Source organism: Caloenas nicobarica, chromosome 4 (genome assembly GCF_036013445.1).
Source record: "Caloenas nicobarica isolate bCalNic1 chromosome 4, bCalNic1.hap1, whole genome shotgun sequence".
Taxonomy (NCBI): domain Eukaryota; kingdom Metazoa; phylum Chordata; class Aves; order Columbiformes; family Columbidae; genus Caloenas; species Caloenas nicobarica.
Window position 1 is genome coordinate 73,625,608 of NC_088248.1, and position 25,060 is coordinate 73,650,667.

Genomic DNA, 25,060 nt, shown 5'->3' on the forward strand with positions numbered 1-25,060 from the left:
CTCACCTCTGATTTTCTCGGTGCTCTTTACAAAGAAAAGGAGAGCAGTGGTGCAGCTCCTAATGGCGACTCTCCCAGGGCTGAGATGCTGGGACTATTTTTTGCTTATATTCTGTAAATTAAAGTATAGGAAACCACAAACGAGTCTGGTTTTGGAAGGGTCAGCACCCTTATTTGATGGAGGCTGGATACAGGCAAGGCCAGGGTTCAGCTTCGTGCTTGGATCCCTGCCTCAATCCAAAGGAGATGGGAAGAATGATCCATTTATTTGCACATTCTTCCAGTGACAAGAGGTGATGCTGCTGCTAAAGCTAACGAGATGCATACAGATTTCAAGCTGCAGAGTTGTTTCACTGAGGGTAGGAATGGGAGACAGTGGCAAAACATCAGCTGGTGCAAGGAGTGTAGGTCCAAAGTCCATCACTGATGTAAGGGCTAAACCAGCTGAAGAGCTTGTCCCTGGTTTAGCAATCCCCTAAATACTGCTAAATTCCTGCTAAACCCTCCTGCATTTGTCAAAGGGATGTCTTTTAGCTGTGGCCAGCACCAGGAGACAAAACTGCTTCTGATTCTGAGTAGGAAATCTGGGTTATATTTTATGCCATTAACTATCTGCCCACAAAGTCCATTTCGTGGCTTTACCAACCGTGTTGTTTGTACAGCTGCTAGGCTGGATACAACCATATGTTTTTTAATATAATTGAGTTTTCCATAGGGATCAAATGTGTGACTCCTGCTGTCATCCCAAAGGATTTCTGCTTGGTGTGAAGTTCACCACAAAGTTTGTTGCACAAGGGCAGTGAGAAGCTGGGTGGGAAATGCTGGAGCTGGCACCAAAATATCCCTGGACAGAGCTGCAAACAGACCTTCTATCCTTGCTACACGGAAGGGGAATGACACTTCTTATTTCCCATTGAATATGCAATCACTATTTGGAAAACTCTGAGGTTTACTGTCTTTCTGCCGTGATCAGGGTGCACGTCCTGTCACGGAGAGGTCTGCAGGAACGTGACATTCCCAACCCCATTTTCTTCAGCTTGGGGGTAAGTACTGGCAGTCCAGACATTTCATTTTCCCGGGAAGTCGTGCCGTAGTGAATGCTGAAGACTTTGGGGTGCAAGAAGCTTGTTTGGGTTTTGAGCTTCCTTTTCGGGAAATGGCATGAGATTGACGGAGTCCTACAAGCACCCACACGAATCAACGTTACAGAAAAAGGTGGCAGGAGGAAGTACTGGACCAGAGCAAAGAAGGCAGTGTCCTGCTTTCTACCTCTCTTTTGTGATAACATTTAACAGAATGGCCAGCTATGGAAACAGCGTCTCCTGAAGCTGTCAGTCAGATGTAAGGCTCAAGTCCCTGAGAAACCAGTGGCAGCATTTAATCCCTGGCTGTGCCAGCACATACCCTGTGATACAGCCTGGCAGCCGGATTCCCCCGGTGATCATTTCACATTGTCCCCCTCTAGCAAAGCAGGAACAGGGCACAAACTTGGAACTGTACCTTTCCTCAACCACCACATTCACCTGCCTGTCCCTGCCGCTCTTATTGAGCAACACATTACACTGGGTTTGACCTACTTTTGGGTGGGAGTCAGGTCCCTGCAGATACACCCACCATGGGCTGCCTTAATGTGTGTGGGGGGTTTCCAAGCTCTTGTTGCAACCAGTGGAGATCCTCCAGTACTGCCAGGGCTCCAAGAGAGCAATTCCACCCTCTCCTTGCAGCAGACACCCGTAGACAGCACAGGAACTGTTCTCTTGTCTCTGCTGACTGCATGGATTAGGTCTCCATTGGCACCACGAGAGGTGGGATTGGTACACACATACACACCTACCACAAAGACACCTTCAGGTGGTTGAATCTGGACCTGAATTTCAGCCTTAGCTGCATATTGTTCAGACAGCAAAGACCCAGGTGTCTAAATCATAGATCATAGAGTAGTTTGGGTTGGAAGGGACCTTCAAAGCCCATCCAGTGCCCCCCCCTGCCATGAGCAGGGACATCTTCACCCAGATCAGGTTGCTCAGAGCCCCATCCAGCCTGGCCTGGGATGTCTCCAGGGATGGTTCATCCACCACCTCTCTGGCCAACCTGGGACAAGGTCCCACCACCCTCACTGTAAAAAATTTCTTCCTCGTGTCCAGCCTGAATCTCCCCTCTTTTAGTTTAAAACCAACAGCCCTTGTCCTGTCAAATATAGGTGTCTAGTGCCATGTGGGGTGCCTGAGGCTATCTGAGACACCCACAGAGGACTGGCAAGTGGGATACAGGATTTAGGGGAAAGCCAGGCTCTCCTGGAGAGGCAGAAGGACGCAGGACAGGGTGCTGCAGGGCAGCTCAAGCTGCACTAGATGCCCGTCCACAAGCAAGTGAATTGAGCTGCAGTTTGGATGTGTCTCCTACGTCACTTGTGGCACAATCAATGAAACCCAGAAGTGGAGATACAAGGATTCATACATGGAAATGTGTGTATGGAAAGGGGGATGCTGTGCGAGTTAAGGGGTGATTTGCTTGTGAGGACGAGGAAGGCTGAGGCTGGCAGACACTTGCTGTGTCCATCAAGGCCTCATGGAGAAGAGACACAGGGGGGTCGGTGCAAGTGACAACTGTATCTTGGTGTTTCTAAGTGCCAGTCCCTGGAGCACAGTCTGTTTTTATTCTGTGGTATTATATCAAACCTGGACTCTGGGGTGCAAACAGGACACTGAAAAACTTGGATGTCTAAACTGTTTGTGCTGCTCTTAGTGCTAGTAAATCCAGACATTTAAGGGCTCGATGATTTATTTCTATTGTGCATTTTTGGCTGATGATGTAAGTAAACAAAGCATTAGCAACGACTCCTCTTATGGAGAAGAAACCAAGGCTGGGAGAGATGGAGCTATTTCAGTGATGACCCGGAGGCAGCTGCAGCCAAGCACCACTCCCGAGTCCCTCAGCTGCCCAGCCAGTGTCTAAAAGAAGAAAAACATTTTACCATTAGTTTTAAGGAAGTACCAAAAGAAACTTCACTTGTGCATGCATCTCCCTTTCATCTAAAGACCTACAAAAGGGAAATTGTTAGCCCTGTGCTTTTGTCTTCTGCTAGAGCTGGAACTCCTGGGGTAGGTAAACATTAACACAAGGTTCCTTTGGGCTTTTTAATAGCAAAGGGTCAAGTCCTCTGCAGAGGGATACTAAGCAGAAATTCCTGTGTTTAACATCAGAAAGATCCACTTTCAAACAGGATTAAAGCCCAACTATGAGTAAGAGAGCAAGAAAAAAGTTTTCACCAGAATTCACTTTGTCTCTGGGTGTGTGATTTTCATAAGGTTCAGCTCCAGGATCTGCGTTGCTCTTAAAACGAAGCTGATTATGTAAAAATGCATTAGGGAGAGACTCCACCCCTTATCTGACCTTCGGGCTTCCTGCAATGCTTGAAAAGTATTGTCCTTAGATTAAATCCCCAAATCTTTCTTAATCCTTTGGCTACCCCACTAGAACTGGGTCTGTCCTGAACTTTGTAAGGCAGCTCCTGTCATCGCTGCCTGAGCGTTGCTAATTGCTGTGTTGTTTCGGCCTGGGCTGAATGGCTTCTTTCCAGGCAGACGATTAATTCAGATAAATTAATGTTAGTGGGACACAGTGTTCTCTGACAGGAACCAAACCACTGTGTTAAAACAAATGAAAACAGGTTTATTTTTTCTCAGTTCCATGTATGGCCAACTATATATTGGACAGCTGGTTTCTGTACCTTGAGACTTTTACTGCTAGGGTGATAATTACTTGCATCAATATTAAGATTCAAAAGACTCTATATGTATTCGGGTTTTGAACACAAATGACTAAAGAGATGTTTCTACTACTGAGATTTCTGAGATTTGAAGAAAAAAATCAAACCAAACCAAACCAAACCAAAAAGAATCAAACCAAACAACCCAAAACATCATCTTACACAATCCTACGACAAACAATAAAAAATTGCAGTTGTCCTTATTTCGTTGTACTGTTCGACCTCATGCCTGAGTTATTTCAAGTGCATTTGATATCCAGCAGACGGACTTCTGACACTACATAGCTGAACAGAAAAACGAGAGAAACAACAACCCACTGTATGATTTAGTTGGGGCCAAAAGCTCCAGATCTCCCTGTGACAGGGCTGGGACTCTTCTTTGACCCTGGGCAGTGGGACAGTCTTGCCTGTCATGTCCCCTACGAACCAAGGGGAGGGGGATCACTTAGGAACAGTTGGGGTTTTTACTTTTATTTTCAGTCTTTTGCTATCCAGTCTCACTCATTTATGTTGTGTGTTATTTTATAGATCAGCTTCTCTCTCTTTTCCTTCTGAAAATACAGTTTTGTGGAGAAACTGCTAAAAGCAAAATATTCCTTTACACAGAATAATACAGTGGCCTCTAACTCTAATTCTATAATCCCCACAAGAGTCTTAGTGAAAGCCTCACGTAAAGGAAAAATTGATTTGGAAATGGATCCAAGTATAAATCTTTCAGTAGTGAGTGGGTTACATACAAAATCAGTGTGTACGTCCTCCTAAGGGGATCGTATGTACCTCGTAAGAAATTGAACATTTGGATGCTTCATTTATTTATTATGGCCTCAGTGTTATGGACGTGAAGTGAATGAAATAATCAGGATGAAATCAGAACACGACTTTGCATGTTTACTTTTGTCCTAAAGGGATACTTTGCCCCTTCTCGCTCCCCTCCCACAGATTTATATACGTGTTGATTCGGAAGGCGGCTGATGGTGTATGTAACAAACTGACCTGTGTCTGAAGCTCAGGTGTGTAAGTCAAAGCATTTTAAAACCCCTTGTGGGAAGCCTCATTGTAGAGTTCGGTGGTTTCTTGTGACACCAATCTAAGGTCAATCTACTTGTGGCTGCAAGAACTGCAAATTTTTTAATAAATGAGCTGACTCGACAGCTTTCCCTGATTTTTCTAATTTTCCTACAAGTCCCAGGTACAGACACACCCTCTGTTAGCTCTGGAAATGCCTCTCCCATAATCTCTGTCCCTGACAAATGCTCTTGTTGTGAATGTTTTCCTAAACTCCCTTGTCAAAAAACAGGAGCTGAGCCTTTCTTGTGGTTCACTAACCATTTTCTCTTGAAGAACGAATGCCCTCTGGAGTTTAACAGAAAGAAAATGCTGCTGTTAAGAATCTCGTAGGGAGGAAAGAAAACACTAATTATTGTTTCAGAACTGTGTTGTTTGATTTATCCAAATACACTCCTTTTCCTGGCCCAGGATCAGCCAGGTGAACAAACTGTCCATGGTGAATGAGAAAGGATAGTAAATTCTCTTCTTTTTTTTTTTTTTTGAAACAATTTTCATAGAATGTCCTAGTTGGAAGGGACCCACAAGGATCATCGAGTCCAACTCCTGTCCCTGCATGTGACAACCCCACAGTTCACACCATGTGTCTGAGGACGTTGTCCAGTCTCTTCTTGAACACTGTCAGGCTTGGGGTGTGACACCTCCCTGGGGAGCCTGTTCAGTGCTCCAGCACCCTCTGGCTGAAGAACCTTTTTCTAAGGCTAGACATTAGGAAAAGGTTCTTCACCCAGAGGGTGGTGGAGCATTGGAACGGGCTCCCCAGGGCGGTATTTTGTCTCAAACCATATAGCTGCAGTAAAGCGCTGGGTGCTCAGGACTGACCATTACGGCCAAGTCTCTCTTCCAAGGGCTGTCACCAGTGTCCTCCTTGTGCCATCCTTGTTGTTTTGCAGCATTTACCTTGTACTTGCTTGGTATGGTTGGGATGAGGGTTTTGCTCTCTTTCTACAGCACTTCACGGAAATTAATAATAAATGAAGGCAGGTTTAGAATCATTGAATCATTTTTTTTTTGGGAGAGACCCTCAAGATCACTGAGTCCAACAGTTAACCCAACTCTAGCACTAAACCATGTCCCTAAGAACCTTATCTCTGCATCTTTTAAACCCCTCCAGGGATGGTGACTCCACCACTGCCCTGGGCAGCCTGTTCCATCACCTGACAACCCTTTCTGTGAATAAATGTTTCCTAATATCCAATCTAAACCTCCCCTGGTGCAACTTGAGGCTGTTTCCTCTTGTCCTATCACTTGTTACTTGGGAGAAGAGACCAACCCCCTCCATGCTACAACCTCCTTTCAAGTTCTCCCCACAGCCTCATTTGCGGAGGGGACTTATGTATTTCATTTGATTGACCAATTAACTTACATGTGGCTTTATATATGGGTTACTCCATTAGAAGACACCACCTTCCCCTGAAAAATGTGATGTTTTCGGGACCTGGATGCCACCACAGCACCCAGTGATCCCCGAGCCCCCGGGGCCTGTTTGGAAACGCTGCTCCTCACCCTCACAGACCCCTCCTGATGTACCAGGGTGGCAGTCACAGCAAGAATCCACCAAAACCCGCTTTTGGCCAGAATTCGGCACAAGCTGCAGCACCACTCCTGTCGCGGCGCGGCGCCCCCAGGACTACAACACCCACAATGCCCCGCGGGGCCTCTTCCGCCCCGCCCCGCCATCTCGTCTTTGATAGGATAGCGATACAGGGGGGCCCTCCGGATTGAACCAATCCGCTCTCGGGGCTGCCCGTCGCCGCGCCGGCTGGGCAGTGCTCAGGCGCCGCGCAGGGCCGCCCGCCCGCCGCGATCCGCCGGGCCGGTGTCATTGCCGAAGGGGACGATGTCCGGCTGCAGCCGCGCCGCCGCCCGCCCGCTGGGCCGCTTCCTCCGCCGTGAGTACCGGGCCGCCGGCACCACCCCCGCGCCGGGCCGCGGGCGCTGCGGGGCCCTCTCTCCGCTGCCTGGCAACCGCGCTCCGCCGCGGCCTGCGCTCCGCGCTCTAGGCCGCGGGGCCTGGGGAGGCCGCTCTGCCGGGGCCCGGCCTGCGCCCGCCACGGGCCTGCGGCGGGGCAAGGTCACCCCGGGACGGGGCAGCGGTACCCCGGGGTATTGCCAGGCCTCTGGGGGAGGTGAGCGAACCGCTCTGCCCGGCCTCGGCCTGCTGGCGGGGCTGGGGCCCGGTGCTGTTTGCCGCTATCGGCGGCTCCGCTTCCACAACGTGAGGTGATACCGTAAAATCGGCCGAGTGACAGACTCTTAACACCCCGTTCCGAGATTCTGAGCCAGCACTGGGCCCTTGCGGCCAACAAAGCCAATGGCATCCTGGGGTGGATTAGAAGCGGGGTGGTTAGCAGGTCGAGAGAGGTTCTCCTTCCCCTCTACTCTGCCCTGGTGAGGCTGCATCTGGAATATTGTGTCCAGTTCTGGGCCCCTCAGTTCCAGAAGGACGGGGAACTGCTGGAGAGAGTCCAGCGCAGCCACGAAGATGCTGAAGGGAGTGGAGCATCTCCTGTGTGAGGAAAGGCTGAGGAGCTGGGGCTCTGGAGCTTGGAGAAGAGGAGACTGAGGGGTGACCTCATTAGTGTTTATAAATATGTAAAGGGTGAGTGTCATGAGGATGGAGCCAGGCTCTTCTCGGTGACAACCAATGATAGGACAAGGGGCAATGGGTACAAACTGGAATACAGGAGGTTCCACATAAATTTGAGAAGAAACTTCTTCTCAGTGAGGTGCCAGAGCCTGGACCAGGCTGCCCAGGGAGGTTGTGGAGTCTTCTTCTCTGGAGACATTCAAACCCACCTGGACACCTTCCTGTGTAACCTCATCTGGGTGTTCCTGCTCCGGCGGGGGGATTGGACCGGATGAGCTTTCGAGGTCCCTTCCAATCCCTGACATTCTGTGATTCTGTGATTTTAAAAGTAGCATTTCATAATCAGCGCTGGGGCCGGATGGGGTTGTCCTTCCATAGGTCTGCCGCTGACCAGTTGGTCATACATGGCTTGTATTGACAGAACAATCACATATTAATTACAATTCTTGACAACCATGAATATATTCCACGCCTATTCTTACACAAACTATCTGTTTACGCAATGCTAAGTAAGATTCGCGTGTTTCTGGCTTACTTCTCAGTTACCTGTTTTAAAAGAATATGTCGTAAATCTATGTCAATTTTAAGAACAGGATATGATTACTAAGTACAAAGATTCCATGGTTACAAGGTTGGTTAATCTTTAAAGGTTGCTACCTCAATATTCTCCTAAACTATGAGTTCTATAACTCCTTAAAATACAGTCTAATAATTAGGAATACAAGTATCACAGGGAAGATGAAGGCTCCTCTGGGAGGTGCACAGTGGTACAGGGCACATGTGGCTGCAAGGAAAACTATTTTTAAAAGTTAAAGAAAAGAAATTTCCTGGAGAGGAGAGGTTGAGAGGGGATCTTATCAATGTTTATAAATATCTCAAGGGTGAGTGTCAAGAGGATGGACCTTTCAGTGGCGCCCAACGATAGGATGAGGGGCGACAGGCACAGACTGAAGCACAGGAGGTTCCATCTGAATATGAGGAGAAACTTCTTTACTGTGAGGTGCCAGAGCCTGGACCAGGCTGCCCAGAGAGGCTGTGGAGTTTCCTTATCTGGAGACATTCAAACCTGCCTGGACACATTCCTGTGTGATCTGCTCTGGTGAACCTGCTTTAGCAGGTGGGTTGGACAGGATGACCTCCAGAGGTCCCTTCCAACCCCAACCAGTCTGTGATTCTGTGGTCAGACCTAGAAAAGTTGTTCATTATATCACTGGAAATACTAAAAACTTGACAAGACCTAGAAGAAGCTGATAGAGTTGGATCTAGTCACTTCGCATGGTGGTGGTTTGGACTAGAGACCTCTTGAGGTCCATAAATTGTCCTGTGATATCAGCTTGCTGAAGTTGTTTTTGTTGTCAAGAATGATATTAGCCTTTAATTATGGCAAACACAAGCAGTCTGAGACTAATACTTCAGCTTGAAAGTCTTTATATGTGCTGTTCTGAAGATCATAAAAAAAAAAAATAAAGTGCCACTTTTTTCCTTTTCAGTTTGCTTTTTTATGCAGTTAATGCTGCATCATTTGCTGAAATCAGTGTGGATATGCCCAGGCACAAGAGCAGATTCTTGGAATCTAAACTGAGGAATCAGTGCGTTAGTCTTTGTTCTTGTAGCTGAGAATGAATGGACAAACTTAAACATACCTCATTTCACTGAATTTTTAGTCTCAGTGTGGTGGTAACTTGCAGGTCAGGGTCTAGTGATGTTACCCCACAACATTTTAAACTGGTCTGAGTTGTTCCTGTGGCACACCTGCCATCCCACCAGGTATCCATTCCTACCTCATGTTCCATAACCAGGAGCAGAAAACTGTATTTTTTTTCTGTACTATTAAATTTTTGCCAGTTCAGCTCTTTGAAGTGTCTCCCCTGAGCCCGATGAGAATTGGTTCTGATGGAGAGGAACAGATGGGATGGTAGCACCTCCGCTTCAGGTTAATTTGTACTCCCAGCACAGCTACTCTTGGGTGCAGTTTTACATGTTAAAAACCCACATTGATCGCTTTACAAAGAGCAATAAGAGATTCCACGAAGAGTGATTAAGATCATTTTGGGGTGTGGAGAAGAAGTGGTGTAAATGGCTCAAGAAGTGTTCTGTTCTCAACAGTTCATGAAGTCATTTAAAGAAAAATCCTTCAAGTCAAAGTAGTTCTTCATTGCAAACATTTCTTTGCTTGATTTGATGCTCTTTATAAAATGGTAAGACAGCTAAAACCTTGAATTTGGACTTTGCACATTTTCATAACAAATAATTAACATCTGCTTCTCTCAGTGATGATTTAAAACCATGAGTTTCTAGTGTGTTCTGTTGCACAAGCGATGCAATATCTGTTTTTTTTGGTGGAGCAAACACGCAGGGTGTGGATCCCTAAGGTTCAGTTCAGGAAGTTGTGAAAACGTGGGATGAAATGTGTCAATGAATGCTAAGTGCTTGCTCAAAGATCAGCTCAGAGCACTGTTTGTGTATGGACACAGGTCAAGAAAGACGGATATCAGTGTGTACTGCACTTTGAAGAGAGTCTCTTCTCTTCTGGGCATGTTAGAAGGCTTTGCAGAGCCCTTAGATGAAAAGATTATGGTAAATAATGTGAGTAATCTTAAAAAGAATTTCTGCAGAAGTAACAATCCAAACTGAAGAATTATGTAGTTGTTTTTATGTCAACAGTGTGGAGAGGGGAAAGCTCGCACACCTTTAGCTGTGCATGTTCTTAGTGGAGTTTACACGGGGAAAACCAGTTTGTTGGCATACAAGAAATAGTTGATTTGTGCTGAGAAGATTTGCTTGTTTCCTTTACAATTTCAATGCAATTTCAATATTGCAAATTCGATGAGATGCTTCACTTTGTTTCAGCCTCCTAAATTCAGGAGAAAGCTTTTCTTTAAATGCCATCATGTCTCCTGTGGTTTCCCCATAGCGTAATGTCCATCGTCATGAGCGGGGTTTTTTGATTAGGAAAGAGAGATGTGTTGAAATAACTGAGATTTTTCTGAATGTCGTTTGCCCGTTAGTCCTAGTTCAGGTTTAATTCAATAGGTGTAGCATAGTCATTGCATCTGTTCTTTACAGCCTGATTTATTTACTTAATTTCTCAAGTCCTGTGCCGTCTTCATAGGCTGGAGTTTCCATAAATAAGAGGAATTTGGCAAGGGAAGGGTGAGAGAAGAGAGGCTGCAGAGTGATACCTAGAAATCCACTGAGCCCATAATCCTCTTAAACAATGGAGCAAAATATTTTGAGCAATCCCTCAATAGCATGGAAACTTCTTTATTAATAAGGATCGTCTTCTACTAACGTAACTGATATCTTTCAGAGTGAATTTGGGGAGAAAATTCTCCAAATGTAACTGTGTGTGAGAATATATACATACGGCTTGATAATGAAGACTAAAACCTAATGAAGAACTAGGATGGGAAGCTGCATGTGGAGTATTCTTGTTAATGTTGAGCTTCTAGTCAGTAAACTCTGAAACTTATTGCAGCATTTCAGTCTTTGCCAAACTTTTTAAATGCATATACTCCTCTATAATGGAAGAAAGCTGTCCAGAGCTGTTTCTGTTCTGTCCTCTTCAGGCTGTGCCTTTGTAGGCAGAGGAAGGAGATGCGGAAAAATCATAAAAATGCAAATTAAACGTGCAAAATATTGGAAGGATTTCTCAGAAACAAACTGAAGATCTGTAACTGACGGATAATAAGGGAAGGGGGAAGGTGTGTGTGTGGAAAAAATGCTTCTTAGCGTTTTAAGTAGTGCTTTTTGTACCTCAGTCCTTCCTTGAGTTTACCTGCACTGGCCTCCACTTTCTCCATTTGTATTGGCACCCATATGATTTCTGAGGCTTTCTTCTTTCCTTACATAGGTAATAGAAAGAAAAAGGAGTATCTTCCTTCATCTCCAAGTTCTCTGGCTATTTCAAGGAGTAATAGAGGAAGAATTTCACTTATTACTTGTCAGTCTTCTGGCAATGTAGGTATCTGCTCAGGTCCTTCTAGAGAGGAATCTGCTTTTTCATCTTGCTTTTATATTGCGCTCATTTTATGAGCATCCTCAGATGCTACCTCAACTACCAAACTAATTTTTTTTGTCTGGGATAAATGTGGGTAAGAGGGAGGAGGCACTTTGATTGGATTTCTCTCTATGGGTCTAGGAAATCTTGCAAGAAGTCCTGAAAATAACAAGTTTTCAGCTTTTTAAAGTTTGAGGAAGAGATTTAGCCCTTAGTATCTGTCCTGTCAGCTGGCTTGCACAACTCAAATAAGCTGGGCAAATAGCTTGGGTTGAGTCATTTTAAATGAGATTTGTGCTTGGGAGGTGCTGCTCAAGGGATGCCTGAAAGCTCAGTGCAAGCAGTATTTACATGTCATGTGTGCTTTAAAATACCTTGCAAATGGGTCAGTTTTCTTTTTACCATATAAATTTGTGTTTGGACTTAATGAAATAACAGTGTATTTTTCTAGGAAAGCTTTTTAATTGTAATACCCAAGTGAGCTTAAAGCCCCGCTCAAGACTACAAATTGTGAGTTTTCTGTTAAGAAGTAAATGTAACTGGGTTTGTTTGTTACTCAGACTGCAGTTGAGTTCTGGGCTCAGCTGAGCCCTTGTTCCATGGAAATACAAGAGTAACTCCCAGCAGCGTGTGTGTCGGAGGTAATTCTGTCCCTTCATTTCTAGTAAAGTTTCTTGGCTGTAAAACAACTGATGTTTTATATACAGGCTTGTACCCCTCTGCTCGATTTAGATCTTCCTTTTCAAGCCTACCATGCAACAGCAGAGTTTTGATCTTTGTGTACTCTTCATAACTACTCGGTTGTCCTATACAATGGACAAATAGCTTCTTGCCACAGTATGTTTCTTTAACTATGTAGATGCTAAAGTACTGGGAACCCCAAATAAATGCATCTTTTTATTTGCATAACTTTTTTTTTTTAAACCACGAAATATACAAAACAGGTCAGAGCTAGGGCAGAAGTGAAAGGGATTGCCTGGGGAAGATTATCCAGTTTTTTTAATTTTAGTTCTAATACTCTTTTCAAAAGGTCTATTATGGGTATTTGTTGGACACAGTAATGTTATGTTAGACCTCTGATTATACAAAATACAACAGTTCACTGCGCTTTTGGTAAGATTTGGATTTGATAAGACTTGTCCTTATGCTTTAGGGCTTCATCTGAACCTTTGTAACTTGGCATGTAATTTAGACGTGTGCATTAAAATAGCATCACCAATGAGTTTGGCTTTTACTGGTTCACAGCTGAATCCTGGTAACCAGAAGAGCAAATCATGTTGCTTTTTTCATTTTTGTCCTGTCTTCTTGAGAATATACATTTATACTTGGCCACCCTGATTTGTTCTAGGGAAAGCAATTGCCTGAATGGGTGCTGGAAGTTGTGAAGCAGTAGCTGCTGGTGAATGAAGGTCCTGGGTGGAAATTGAGACTTGGATTCTATTTCTGGCTCTTACCTGCTGTGAACTTAGACGTGCCATTTTGATTTTCCACCTGTTTCCTTCTCATCTTATGTCTGTCTTAACTATTTAACTTGCCAGCTGTTTGCACCCAGGCCTTTCTAGTTGTGCCACGTGTAGCGGAACCTCATCTCAACCGATGCTTCTGCTGCTCCTGCTGTGCTGGTAACCAGGGGCAAACTTTTTGCTTCAGACAAGGCCATGGGGAGAAATTTAGAGCTGCGTTATGTCAGTTTAGAAACCCACCAAGGCTCATACTCTTCCAGCTCAGAAAGTACAAGGTGATTTTTTTTTTTTTCATTTCTTTAATTTTTTTTTTTTTTCAAAATATGTCTCTCCCCAGACATGTACCCATGTTAAGCTGCTTCTCTTTGAAGATAGCAAACAGCTTAAGCCTATGGCTGCTTTGAACCAGCTGTATTTTCTCTGGACCAGGGCTCTTCAGTCGTGTAAGAAGCACATACAGTTTTCATGAGTAAATCTGTACAAAGCTTGGAATTTAAGCTGGTTTGTAGTTATCAGTGAATAAAAATAAATATTTTTTATTTTTGTACTTCGATAGCTTGGAAAATGTTCAAAAGCTTCTTATCCTTGAAAAATATATTTATATAGCCTTCTCAAAACTGAGAATTGTCAAACCTAAGCTTTCAAAAACATTTTTGTGCAAGGGTATAAATATTTTAAAATACGGAATGGACAGCTGAACTGGAACTGTAGAATTGCTTTTCTGGTATAGGGAAAGAAGTGACTATTTGTCAAAGTCGTGGTGTGAGGTGTTGTTTCGTTGGTTGTGGTTTTATTTTTACAAAATGCTGCAATTACGGAGTGCTGTGTGCCTGGCAAGCAGCCCTCTCGTTTTGCAGGTAGATTTGTCGGTGGATTTGTGGCACAGACAATAGGTGTAAAACTTGGATTTGAGTTAGTTTGGCATTGCCTGTTCATTCTTTACCCTTGCAGGGCTTTCCAAACACGCAGTCCGATATGTCTGGAAGCCCAGGCCACTCTCCGGGAGGCATTGCTGCTGGTAGGTCGTAATGGTAACAGCTTCTTCACAGGGGGATCAACCTCAAAGACGATGCTGCACTGTCTTCTGTAGCTGTGGCACTGAACAGCAAGACTTTTCTCTACCTTTCCACAACCAGCCTCATAACCCAATTGATTAGAACTTAGCTTCAGCATTTTGGCCATTACTGCTTTGTATTTCTCCCTGGTGTAAGAAATTTTGTAACAGTATTTGTGGATAAAGTTACGATATAGGTTAAAACCCTGCAGGTCAGTAAGCTGATACGCGCTTTTATCACTTTTGTAACAAGTTTACTGCGTGCGACACTGTACATTTCTTTTTAAAAAATGGATGAATTTTCCTTCATGTTGGTCAGAAGATGAGGTGCTGCCGCAGGTCCTTGGAGAGCAGCAGGAGGTGGCCGAAGTTCTGTGATTCTGTGTTACTGCCGGCGCTTTTTAAGAACAGAGAAAGGACCTTAGATTTAGCAATACCGCTGATGTCTGTGGGCTTCTTCTGGCATGGTTTTGCTTCTCACTTTTTTTGAATAGAAGTAAAGCATAAAAGTAGTGCATCGTTAAAATTTAGTTGGCAAAAGTACTGCGGAAGACTTCTTCTATGTAGCTCTTTGTGATAGAAATCTGTAAATTCATGGGTCTTATTTTCTGCACTTTTTACTACCTTATAGAAATTGTGTTATTACAAAGTGTCAATAATGCATCTCAATAAATCCTGTGCATTAACAGTTGATATTGAAGAATACAATTTTTTTACCCTTTTCCCGTTAATAGCTTTTGCTTCCTTTCTGAGCAAAAGAAAAGGAAAAAGATCTCTTTTGTTCAGGCATGCCTGAGAAAGTATGTGGAACAATCCAGGTACGCTGATTCAGAATCTCCCCGTTCTATTTTGATTTCGCTTTTTATTTTCTCAAATCCTAAGTGGAAAAGTTTTAATAGAACTTAAGAGGTCTATAGTAACATATTGATGTCACTTTCTGTACTAGAATTATACCCTCCCATGCTCATTGTAAACACAAGATACAGCTTTTAGATAAAACACTTGCAGGGAGTAAAATGGTTCCGATTGCATCAGAACTCTGATATTTGAAAAAGCTTATGGCAACGAGTATAGGCAATGTGCACGTCCTTTTTTATACCAGAACACCTCTTTGTCCTACTCATCTCAAGCTTTCTTGCATGATAACACTGTGCATTTCTTTTTTTCATCATTTGATATCAACATATCCTTCCCTTCAGCAGAGACTCCGTGGCTTTTGGATACCAGCATTGCGTTCTGCTGTTTTTCTCTGGTTGTTCTGTTTTTTTCAGGACCAGAGTTGTGAGAACTAAATAGAAAATGCTTCTAGTGGAGTATCTGGAGAGCTGTATTGCCTCATGAGCCCAAGTGCATTTCAAGCAGGGATGCCTGTGCTCCATAGCAAGGCATCTGTTGGAAAAAGGTCTCGCTGTGTGTCTTGCTTGGCATTAGGTTCCACCTGGGCTGAGGGACCCTCCACCTCTTCAGTGTCTCCTTGTCTAGTATGGGCTGTGCTATGTTCACAAAAGGTATTTGTAACATGGTCTTAATATCTGGTATTAATATAACATAGTACCTATGTTGTAACAGCCTCTGGAATGTCGGGATTTTAGTTCTGCTTTGTCACTTTGCAGAATTTATTAGAAGACAGAGGCACGTTCATTTGCAAATGAAAATAGTGTTTAACATGTTGTTTCTGTCTGTTAATCGTGACTGCAGTTCTGATATTAAGTACCCGGTATGAGAAATACCCAGCCTGATTCCTGGCAAACTGAGTAATCGCAATGATAGACAGAGTGAACTACAGGTGTTTAGTAACTTAGAATAACAAGTCCTAAATACTTAGAACTTTCAGAGCAGCCTTTTGAAAACACGAACTACTCGATTGATTCATCTTTTGATATAAGCATTAATATATATACACTTACTTGATAGGGCTTTTTTGACTTAGATTCTAACAAAGCAGTGGATTAATGGTTTGTCCTCTCTTTTCTTTTTTTTCTCTAGTGCAACAGAATGGAGTACGACACTGCTCCTACTCAGCATCAAGGAAAAATCTGTATATTAGCAAAAATACAAAGGTTATCTGTCAGGGTTTTACAGGCAAACAGGTATGTAAATGAACTATTTCTTCTGTCAGCCTTTTAGTTTAGAAAGTTAGTTGGCCAAAACCCATAATAATATATAAAAGGGATTGTATGCTGGCTTTGCCTGTGTTGATAGGAAGCTGGACTTCACGATCAGGAAGGTCCCTTCAGCACTGTAGTTTCCTTTCTTTGGTCCAAATAGACTTTTTTTTTTTTTCTTTCCTTAAATTCAATAGACCAGATTTTTTTTTTCACTTGTGCACAAGCTTAAAACTTGGTTTTCAGTCATCTCTTTTGATTTTTGCTGTTGGTTTTAAGCCTTTTTATTGTATACAAGTGAAAAGTTGGGGTTTTTTTTTGTAAAAGGAGGTTTGCAAAAACTACAAAAACCTTACCGTTTTAGAAGTACCTCTTTCACAAACACCTTTGAATGTCAATGCCTATGAATTTAAATTTTTGTTTTTAATCGTTTTCTCACATTCACTCTTTTCCATGTTTGCAAGAGGAACAGACTGCTTTTGCTAAAACTATCAACTAGTCATGGATGAGAATGCTAATTTCTGCTGTTCCATTATAGTGTTTGTCATCTGTCAGACTTGATGTGGAAAATAAAATGTGACTGCTATGTCTGCAGGTGTATTAGCAATACAAGACAAAATATCCTTTAGTGTGCAGTACTCTGATTTAAAAGGAAAAGCGCAGCATATTCTGAAGCTATTTAAAACATGTTGATGCACTCTTCAAAATAGCTGGTTGTGTGTACATAGTGAAAACTTCTCATTGCAAATATAAGTACTGTAAATTGCATTCAGAATTATAGATAACATTAAACTTACGTTTTAGTTCATTTATTTGCTATTACATGCCTTTTAACTTATTTTCTCTCTCACAGGGCACCTTTCACAGCCAGCAGGCGTTGGACTATGGCACCAATCTAGTTGGAGGCATTTCTCCAGGGAAAGGAGGAAAAACTCATCTGGGTCTGCCTGTGTTTAATTCTGTGAAGGAGGTAATTTGCAGCAATGTCTGGGGGGCAGGCAATTCAATACTGTCGAAGGGCTCCTTGTTTCATTGCTCACACCAAAGAGGAAAACGTTTGAGCCATGGATGTCGGTGTAAAACCGTTCAGTGTAGTCAGGCATGAGTTTGGCTTCCAGTGTGAAGTTCAGAGTCTGGATACACTTTATGTGTGCAGCTCTTTTCTGATTGATTCTGGTGTGTATGATGAATATTTAGTAAACTGTTATCTAGGTATATTTATGGTGGTGTTCATGGGGCAGATCCTTTCCAGACAGTGGTTAGTTCTCAGATCCCTAGTTGCGATGTGTGTCCCATCCTCAGTCAATTTAACACTTGCTTTGATTACAGTAAATTAATAAAGTATCCATTTACTAAATTTATGCCTGTGTATGGACATATTTTAAATGACTAGTTGTCAAATGTCCTCTTTGGCCCCACTAAATGCTCAATATCTTTTCTGTTATGTCAATTGTAGGCCAAAGAACAAACCGGTGCTTCTGCCACTGTTATATATGTACCTCCTCCGTTTGCTGCTGCTGCGATCAATGAAGCAATTGATGCAGAAATGCCCTTAGTTGTTTGCATTACTGAAGGTATTCCCCAGCAGGATATGGTTCGGGTTAAACACAGACTGGTTCGGCAGGATAAGACTCGACTAGTGGGCCCGAACTGCCCTGGAGTCATCAATGTAAGTGACTTCTGGATTTCCTCCGAGGCTGAACCATTCTTAGTGATGGTTTGAATGTTCCATCTGACTTCTCCCACTCTTTCCTTAGCCTGGAGAATGTAAAATTGGTATCATGCCTGGTCACATTCACAAGAAGGGAAGAATTGGTGAGTTTTTGAATATTTATGCATCATCTAAACCTGAAGTTTGGTGCTCTGGTGTTCTTATTCGTGAGGCTTGTCACATGCTGCCCTGAAGACAGTTGACACTCTGTGTAACAGCTTTCTCTCCTTCAGTTTATAAGTGAACTTCACAATTATCAATCCCAAAGGCCAAAATGAGTCAGTAGCAGGCACTGAGAACTGATGGCAGAGGCAAAGCAATTGGAAGTTTCCTTAGATAATGTGATTGACTTAGTTTCTTTAACACCTCCATTTATCTTGGGATTTGAGAGCACTAAGCTCTCCAACGCTCTTCCTTCCAGCAGCTTGGCTCCTGGACTAGATCCTACACCTACAGTGAGCTCAGCATTATAGCAAAGAGAAGAGATTACAGGCAAGTTTATAATGATAGTTTAGACAGCTACACCATGGCGAGTGGAAGTGGCAAATATACCCACTTCTTAGACGGTGGAATTAAGGTCAGAAAGGCATGTTATTTTTAAAATAATGCCATTCAGGAGCTATAGAGAAAATTCTTCCAAAATACACATTTGTACTTAAACAGAGCTTTGAAAATGTAGTCAGCATATTCTGCTGTTATCTGTCAGTGGGTTAACCAGTTTAACTTGAGCACAGTACCCTTGCAACGTTACCATTTCTTTTGATGGAAAGTGTGTTTACTGTGGCAAAATCTGTTCAGTGCTCTTGAACTACGTGGACTTGGTGCAGTTTTTCTAACACGAGAAACTATCTCTGCTGCTTAACCACTTCTGAATCAAAGTTCTGTTAAGATTTTTTGAACACCTACAAGAAATGTTTAGTAGTCACAAGATATTAGAATCGGAATGCAAGGCACATCAAGTGCAAAAGAATATTTTAAATCCTGAGTCCTGTTGCCCCACCATTGCTGGAGATGTTTTCAATGGTGACCCAAGGATCAGGGAATAAAAATGTAACTTTGCCGTCCTCCCAGCGTTGTCTAAGACTATGACCTTTGGTAATATGCTCCTCAGCTTTTTATTACTGTGAGGTGTCCAAGAATCATTTGATAATCTTGGCATCCAAGCTATAAAAATAGCCACAGTCTTTGGACCTTTATCTGTAGCTTCTGTGAGGTAATTTAATCTTTATAGTAAACAGGAAGAAGAACTTTGCAAAAAAAAAAACCACCACCACCAAAAACCCCCCCAAAAACCCCACCACCACCAAAAAGAAAACAACCACCAAACACAACTTTTGCTAGTAGTTATCTGTGCTGTCCAACAGCATAAACAGTTGATAAAACTCGAGTTGTTAGTATAGTGGTGTATTTTTTCCTCTATTCATGAAATATACTTACTATATTCCTTGTTAGATGACTTGAAGTAGGTGGAAGATGGCTGTTTTTCCTGGAAACCTCCTCTCTTGTAGTATTATCAGAAATCTTGACTTGGGAAAATGAACAAAAAAACATGCAAATATTTTGCCCCTAATCTAGGCTCTATATTATCTTCCATCCTGAATTTAAAACTAGTGTTGTGATCTCTTGTAATGTTGTAATGGAAATGCTGAATGTGTGTTGTAGAGCAGTGAGCTGCAGCAACAAATACTTTAATAGTGGTAACTTGCATTTGTGCAGCATATTTCTGTTCTGGAGGATCTCTCTGTGCCTGGCCATACTGGAGATGTGATAATACAGAATTTTGTTAACTGTTGAGCTACAACTCTGTTTCAAGTTCAATGCATCAGCTACTCACATACAAGACAAGAAGTATATTCTTCTCCTTCATTTTCAGTTTTCTGTCCTGGTAAAGCTGCAGTGGGAGGAATGCCGCCTCAGCCAGTATTACTGACTTTCTAGGCAGGCTTAGTCTGTTGACAATTAAGTGTCAAAAAATGCCAACCAAGAAACAGCACAGATAGAATATTATATAGAGTTTTCGTGTTTTGGCAAGGACAGCTGGAATACCTGGCATCTCATGTTCAATTTATTAAGGTGATTTTCATGAATATAAGAACAGCTGCCTCTAATCATGTGCTTAGGTAGCTGTGTTAGTGTCAAGTTTATCTCCTTTTCTTTCCTAAAGGTATTGTGTCAAGATCTGGAACCCTGACATATGAAGCTGTTCATCAGACATCACAGGTTGGACTGGGACAGTCTCTCTGTATTGGTAGGTTTCCTCAGGAGCCGCCTGTTGCACCTTGACCGATCTGCTTTTTCTTTACAAGAAGAAATATAAAGTAATTTCTTTTTGCGAGAAATTGATGAATGGCAATTGTATTGAGGAATGAGATCCCTATGTGCTGCGAAGAATATAACACTTCTCTATTATCATTTTCATATCAGATTAATAGAAGCCTAAAAAATAGCTTTGAATGGAGAACTGCCAGCAAATATGATGTCAATCTGGAAACAAATTTTCCCAATAAGTTTAATTTTATAAAGGGACAGGGCATTCTTAGGCATGTCGTTTGGTATGTTTGGTAAACTCAGTTTTCTTACAGCAAAATTCTGGAACTGGGGTCTTGGTCCTGCAGTGTCTTATACAGAGCCTTTCTATAATGCATAATATTTTGCCTATGGTTTGCAAGGTGATTATTCAGCTATCAAAACTTTCTGTAAATTGTGGGAGGGGAATATTTGGAGCAGGAATTTGGCACACTGACTTGGGAAGAACCTTCAGAGCTGCCCCTCATGTGAGCCTTTGGGAATACTCTTCATGCTGAAATTTACTTTGAAACTTTTGCTGTAAATGCAGTATCATTACCCTGAGTTAGTCTTTTTTTGTGTGGTTTTAATTTTTTTTCAGGGATTGGAGGCGATCCCTTCAATGGAACTAATTTTATTGACTGCCTTGATGTCTTCCTGAAGGATCCTCATACTGAGGGGATCATACTGATTGGGGAAATCGGAGGAAATGCTGAAGAAGATGCAGCAGCGTTCTTGAAAGAAAATAATTCTGTAAGTCTTAAACAGCTTGCTTCCAGATGCCTTGGTAGTTAGCCAACTTTTGCCATGTCAAGGAAAACTCAGTTCATTCTCTCATCTCTCTTGACAAAAAAAACCTGTCATATTTTTATTAAAGAGAAAGAATTGAAATTAGGAGCTTTATCCGCATTAAATCTAACTGGGGAGCAATGTCAACTTTAGATTTTTAGTCCTGTAATGATATTTGTAGCGAACATTCTGGTTTTCATAACATACATGGCTCTGTAGAGAGATGTTTTGAAGTTTCTGATCGCTTCTGGTTTATGGTGCTTATCAGGAGACAAAGTATTTCCAGACTCTTCAGATTCTTGTTTCTGTGTTGTATGAGGTTTATAGCTGTTTAATATAGTTTCCTGGCTAGTTGATATTTAAAAAAAAATTGCTTTTCCTTTCACCCTCCCCCACGTAACACAGTGTCTTTTCTTCCAAGGGTCCAAATGCCAAGCCGGTGGTGTCATTCATTGCTGGTCTGACTGCTCCTCCAGGCAGGCGGATGGGTCACGCTGGAGCAATCATTGCTGGGGGAAAAGGTGGAGCTAAGGAGAAGATTGCCGCTCTGCAGAACGCGGGGGTTGTTGTCAGCATGTCTCCTGCTCAGCTAGGTAGCACCATCTATAAGGTTCGTTGCTCAAAAATTGGTATACCTACTCGTCCAGAGCAAAAAGCGACTTTTGAGGGAATACGAGTTGGGATTACACCTCTTACCCAGATATTCTGTTGCTCTGAACTTGGTTAAACATAAGAACTCTATTGACTGAACAAGCTGCAGTTATTACTTACATGAAACCATATGCACATATTATCTAATGTTGCTTTTATGAAGAAGTAAACGTAGCCAAGTAGAGAAGAGATTACATTTTGCTTTCAAACGTAGCAACTTGTTGAATTATATTTTCTGGATGCAAAGAGCCCAAATTAATGTAAGATATGAATACTTTATTTGAAAGTATGGTATTTGAGGAAAGAAAGCCTTGGCATAAACGCATATCTATTTCAAGTACTAATTCAGAATTAGGACTGAATGCACACAGCTGAAAAACCTATGTATGGAATAAGGTTATTTGCATTTTTCTTAATTCATATACAAAAAAAGGCATTGCTTTACAACTAGAGGAAATGCATAATTCAGCTGTTCCAGGTACTTTTTTCTGTGGTGACTGTATAGTATTGCATCCTCACAGGCTGCTATGGGATTCTTCTGTTGTGTTTTTTCCTTTACTAAAATGAAAATCTTTACTTCATTGCTTCCCTGGCTTGAATCCTTTACTTTAGGGATTCTACTGCAGTTCTTAAGCAGAATTACTGTATTTTCAAGCCTGTTATGCCATGCCTGGGATCAAGTGGTTCTTTGACAGCATTGCAATCTGAGCGCAGTGCTCTGACTGCAGTCGAGCATTGAGGGTTTTTCATAGCTAGTTTGTTAATGTGAGGTGGGCGAATACTTACTCTCCTTTCCTCTAACTCACATTATGCATTTTATATTTTAATTTTTTTATTCCAGAAATCAGATTCGCTAAGATAAATACAAAGTAATTTAAAATAAAATCGTAATAGAAGCCTTTTCTTTTTTTTTTTCCCCCACCTGTAATGTTTGTGTGCTGTTTGCAGGAGTTTGAGAAAAGGAAATTGCTGTAAGAGAAGCCACTTTGGAATACTGTCTCCAAAACATCAGTGCAGCACCTGGCCTCCGCTTATCTTCTGTCTGCTAATCTTCAGTTGCCCAAATGACTGACGCCGGTCTTTGAATTTGACTTTGGAAGCCATAAAACCTCCTGGCTAAACTTGTTTTGATGTCTCCTTGGTTCAGACATGATCACCTCATTGTAAATCACAGCAAATTAATAAATCTACTACTAAATCCCATTCATCCTCTGAATTCCTGAAGCAGAGCCGTTTCTTCAACCATCATAAACAAAATAATCAGCCTTGAAGGTCTGAATCTTTTGTAACTTAAGCACTACCCCTTTTAAGGTAATGTCGCTTATAGAAATATTTTTAAGGATCAAGGCACTGACTTTATGCACATATATATCCCACTTCACTTTATTTAAAAAAAAAATCCAGTCCTACTTGTTTGTTACTGGTAAGTATGTTTGTTTGAACCACAGGCCAAAGTTTCCGTCCATTAAACCAAAGCTGCTGGATCGGAAGGAGTTGGTTGTTGATCCACGTAGTGGGATATGCCTGAAGTCCAGACTTCCTTTTCAAGACTGGTGAACCGTGCACAGTGTGGTCCTCTACTGGCATGGGATTCTGTTTGTTGTGTGGAGAGATGGAATTTTTATTTACAAAAACGAATCTGATTTCCCATTGCAAATATATATTAAAAATTGTCTGTAACTATGAAACTGATTTGGTCTTTAGCTTACGTTACCTTAATTTCCTCTTTATTTTAACCAGGATTGCATTGCTTGCGTGTTCTGAAATCCTCATAACATTGGGATGTATTGAAGAAGCATTATTCTGTGGAAAAGAATGTAATAAGGTATTTTTCTTGTTAACCACTCCCAGCACAGTAGTGCAAAGCCCTTTTTTCACTTTGGAAATAGCCCAAGCACTGTGCCTATGGATGAGGATGGACTAAACTCAAGATTGCTTTTGTTATATAGAAGACTGAAAATTCATGTAACCTGGCCCTTGTCTAAAGCTAACCTTTCGTTCCATAAAGGTGCTGTTACGAAAACTCGTCTCGTTATTTGTTTAAAGCCATTCTTTGTTTTGTTACTCAAATGCCTGTGGAATTTCTCTTCCTGATGCGAGCAGTAGGCAGGTATCTTGATGCTGACACTTAGAGTTCTAGAGCTAAGCCCTGAAAAAACGCGCAAAGGGACAGATCATATCTCCACTGCACTGAATTTGCATTAATTTGCTTTGTATACAGTCAGGCATTAGACAGGTGATATCAGCTTTAGGACACAGAGATCAGATGCTGTATTATTCACCTTGGTGTGATTTACTAAAATTAACCTGACACCCTATCTCTAGACGCTGAAAGCAGTATTGAGCGGTAAATTGTTTGATAAAGCCTATGACTGCAGATAGGAATTTTCTTACTAGATCTGCTCAGTTTTCTGGTGGTGCCTGATTTAATCTGGAGAAAAAAAAAACCCAAACGGTGCCCTTCAGTGAGAGAAACAGCAGCGCTACCGTGTCTCAGTCTGTGTATAAGTGCGATTCTTCACCAGTGAATGTCAGGATATCGCAGCCTGTCGTTTTACGAGCCTGCTAGTCGAAGTAACTTGTTCTAGTGGCGGGCTTCTCCACAACATTAATTTTAGGATGGCTAATGCTTCTTGATGACCTGCCTGAATTTCATCATACCACCAGTGTTACAGCAGGTGACTTTTCAGGACAGTGGATGTGCAGTAAGTTTCCTACCAGGGATTGCTCCATGGAAGCCCTTCTAGAGGCACTAGCTATTTTAAAAAACAGCCAGAAACTCCAATGACTGTTGTGCCCTGAGAAGGTGTTTCCTTGTATCTTGAAATTTGAGGATGGGTTTACGAATGGGACCTTGATTTGGGTGTTTGCAGTGCTCACCTGGTGCTGTACCTGAGCAGCTACCTGTTCTGTAAAGCTTGGGGAAGGTGTCTGAGCTGGAGCTGAGCATTGCTCGAGGATGGGGAAGAAACCTCACCTGGTCTGATAGAAAGGTTTAGTTTTAGCAGTTTTCTCTTGTTGCCTAAAAATGTGCACTTGACAAATGTCATCAGAGCCTCTAACATTGCTAATGACAATGTCTCTTTGGAAAACATATCCACATCCCTTTAATACCGTATGTACTTGTGAATAAATATTTTGAGTAATCTGATCTGGAAAATGGTTCATTTATTTTTTTTTTAAAGGCAAAAGTTAAGTTAGTGTTGAGTCTTAAGCCTGCTGCTACTTTATAACTTAGTAAGTAGTTTTTATTTGCAGGAGAAGCACTGCCAGTGTTACTGTTTGAGTTCTCATCAAGTTTTATGAAATGGTCCACCTTGCCAATGGTATCCATTGATAAATCACTTGCACTTTTGAGGGATAAATTCTAGATGTTCATTTTGGTCGGAGGAATTAGTTGCCACGCTGATTTTCTTGACCAAAGAGAAGAGGACATAGATCCACTTCATAGTTTCACGTTTTTTTTCCTCTTACTGGGCAATATTTGTCTTTGATCTCTAGTACTCTCACTAGGAGGGGCTCCTTGGGTTTGGTGATGCTAGTGCTTTTTTTTGAGATTGATTAGAGAAGTCTGTCAC

General features: G+C 42.2%; 1 protein-coding gene across 1 annotated transcript; it reads left to right on the forward strand.

The window, feature by feature from the left end:
* Positions 1–6,596: 6,596 nt before the first annotated feature.
* Positions 6,597–24,642, forward strand: SUCLG1 (succinate-CoA ligase GDP/ADP-forming subunit alpha). The gene is made up of 9 exons (XM_065634634.1): positions 6,597–6,725; positions 15,927–16,030; positions 16,899–17,015; positions 17,502–17,714; positions 17,803–17,860; positions 19,921–20,004; positions 20,644–20,795; positions 21,253–21,441; positions 22,431–24,642. The coding sequence occupies exons 1-9, from the start codon at positions 6,674–6,676 to the stop codon at positions 22,455–22,457; spliced, it is 996 nt and encodes a 331-aa protein (XP_065490706.1). The 5' UTR covers positions 6,597–6,673; the 3' UTR covers positions 22,458–24,642.
* The last annotated feature ends 418 nt before the right edge of the window (positions 24,643–25,060 follow it).

Coding starts and splice junctions, on each gene's coding strand:
- SUCLG1 (XM_065634634.1), top strand. CDS start 6,674: ATGTCCGGCTGCAGCCGCGCCGCCGCCCGCCCGCTGGGCCGCTTCCTC. Junction 17,016..17,501: donor TGTTTAATTCTGTGAAGGAG/GTAATTTGCAGC, acceptor TGTCAATTGTAG/GCCAAAGAACAAACCGGTGC. Junction 17,715..17,802: donor ACTGCCCTGGAGTCATCAAT/GTAAGTGACTTC, acceptor CTCTTTCCTTAG/CCTGGAGAATGTAAAATTGG.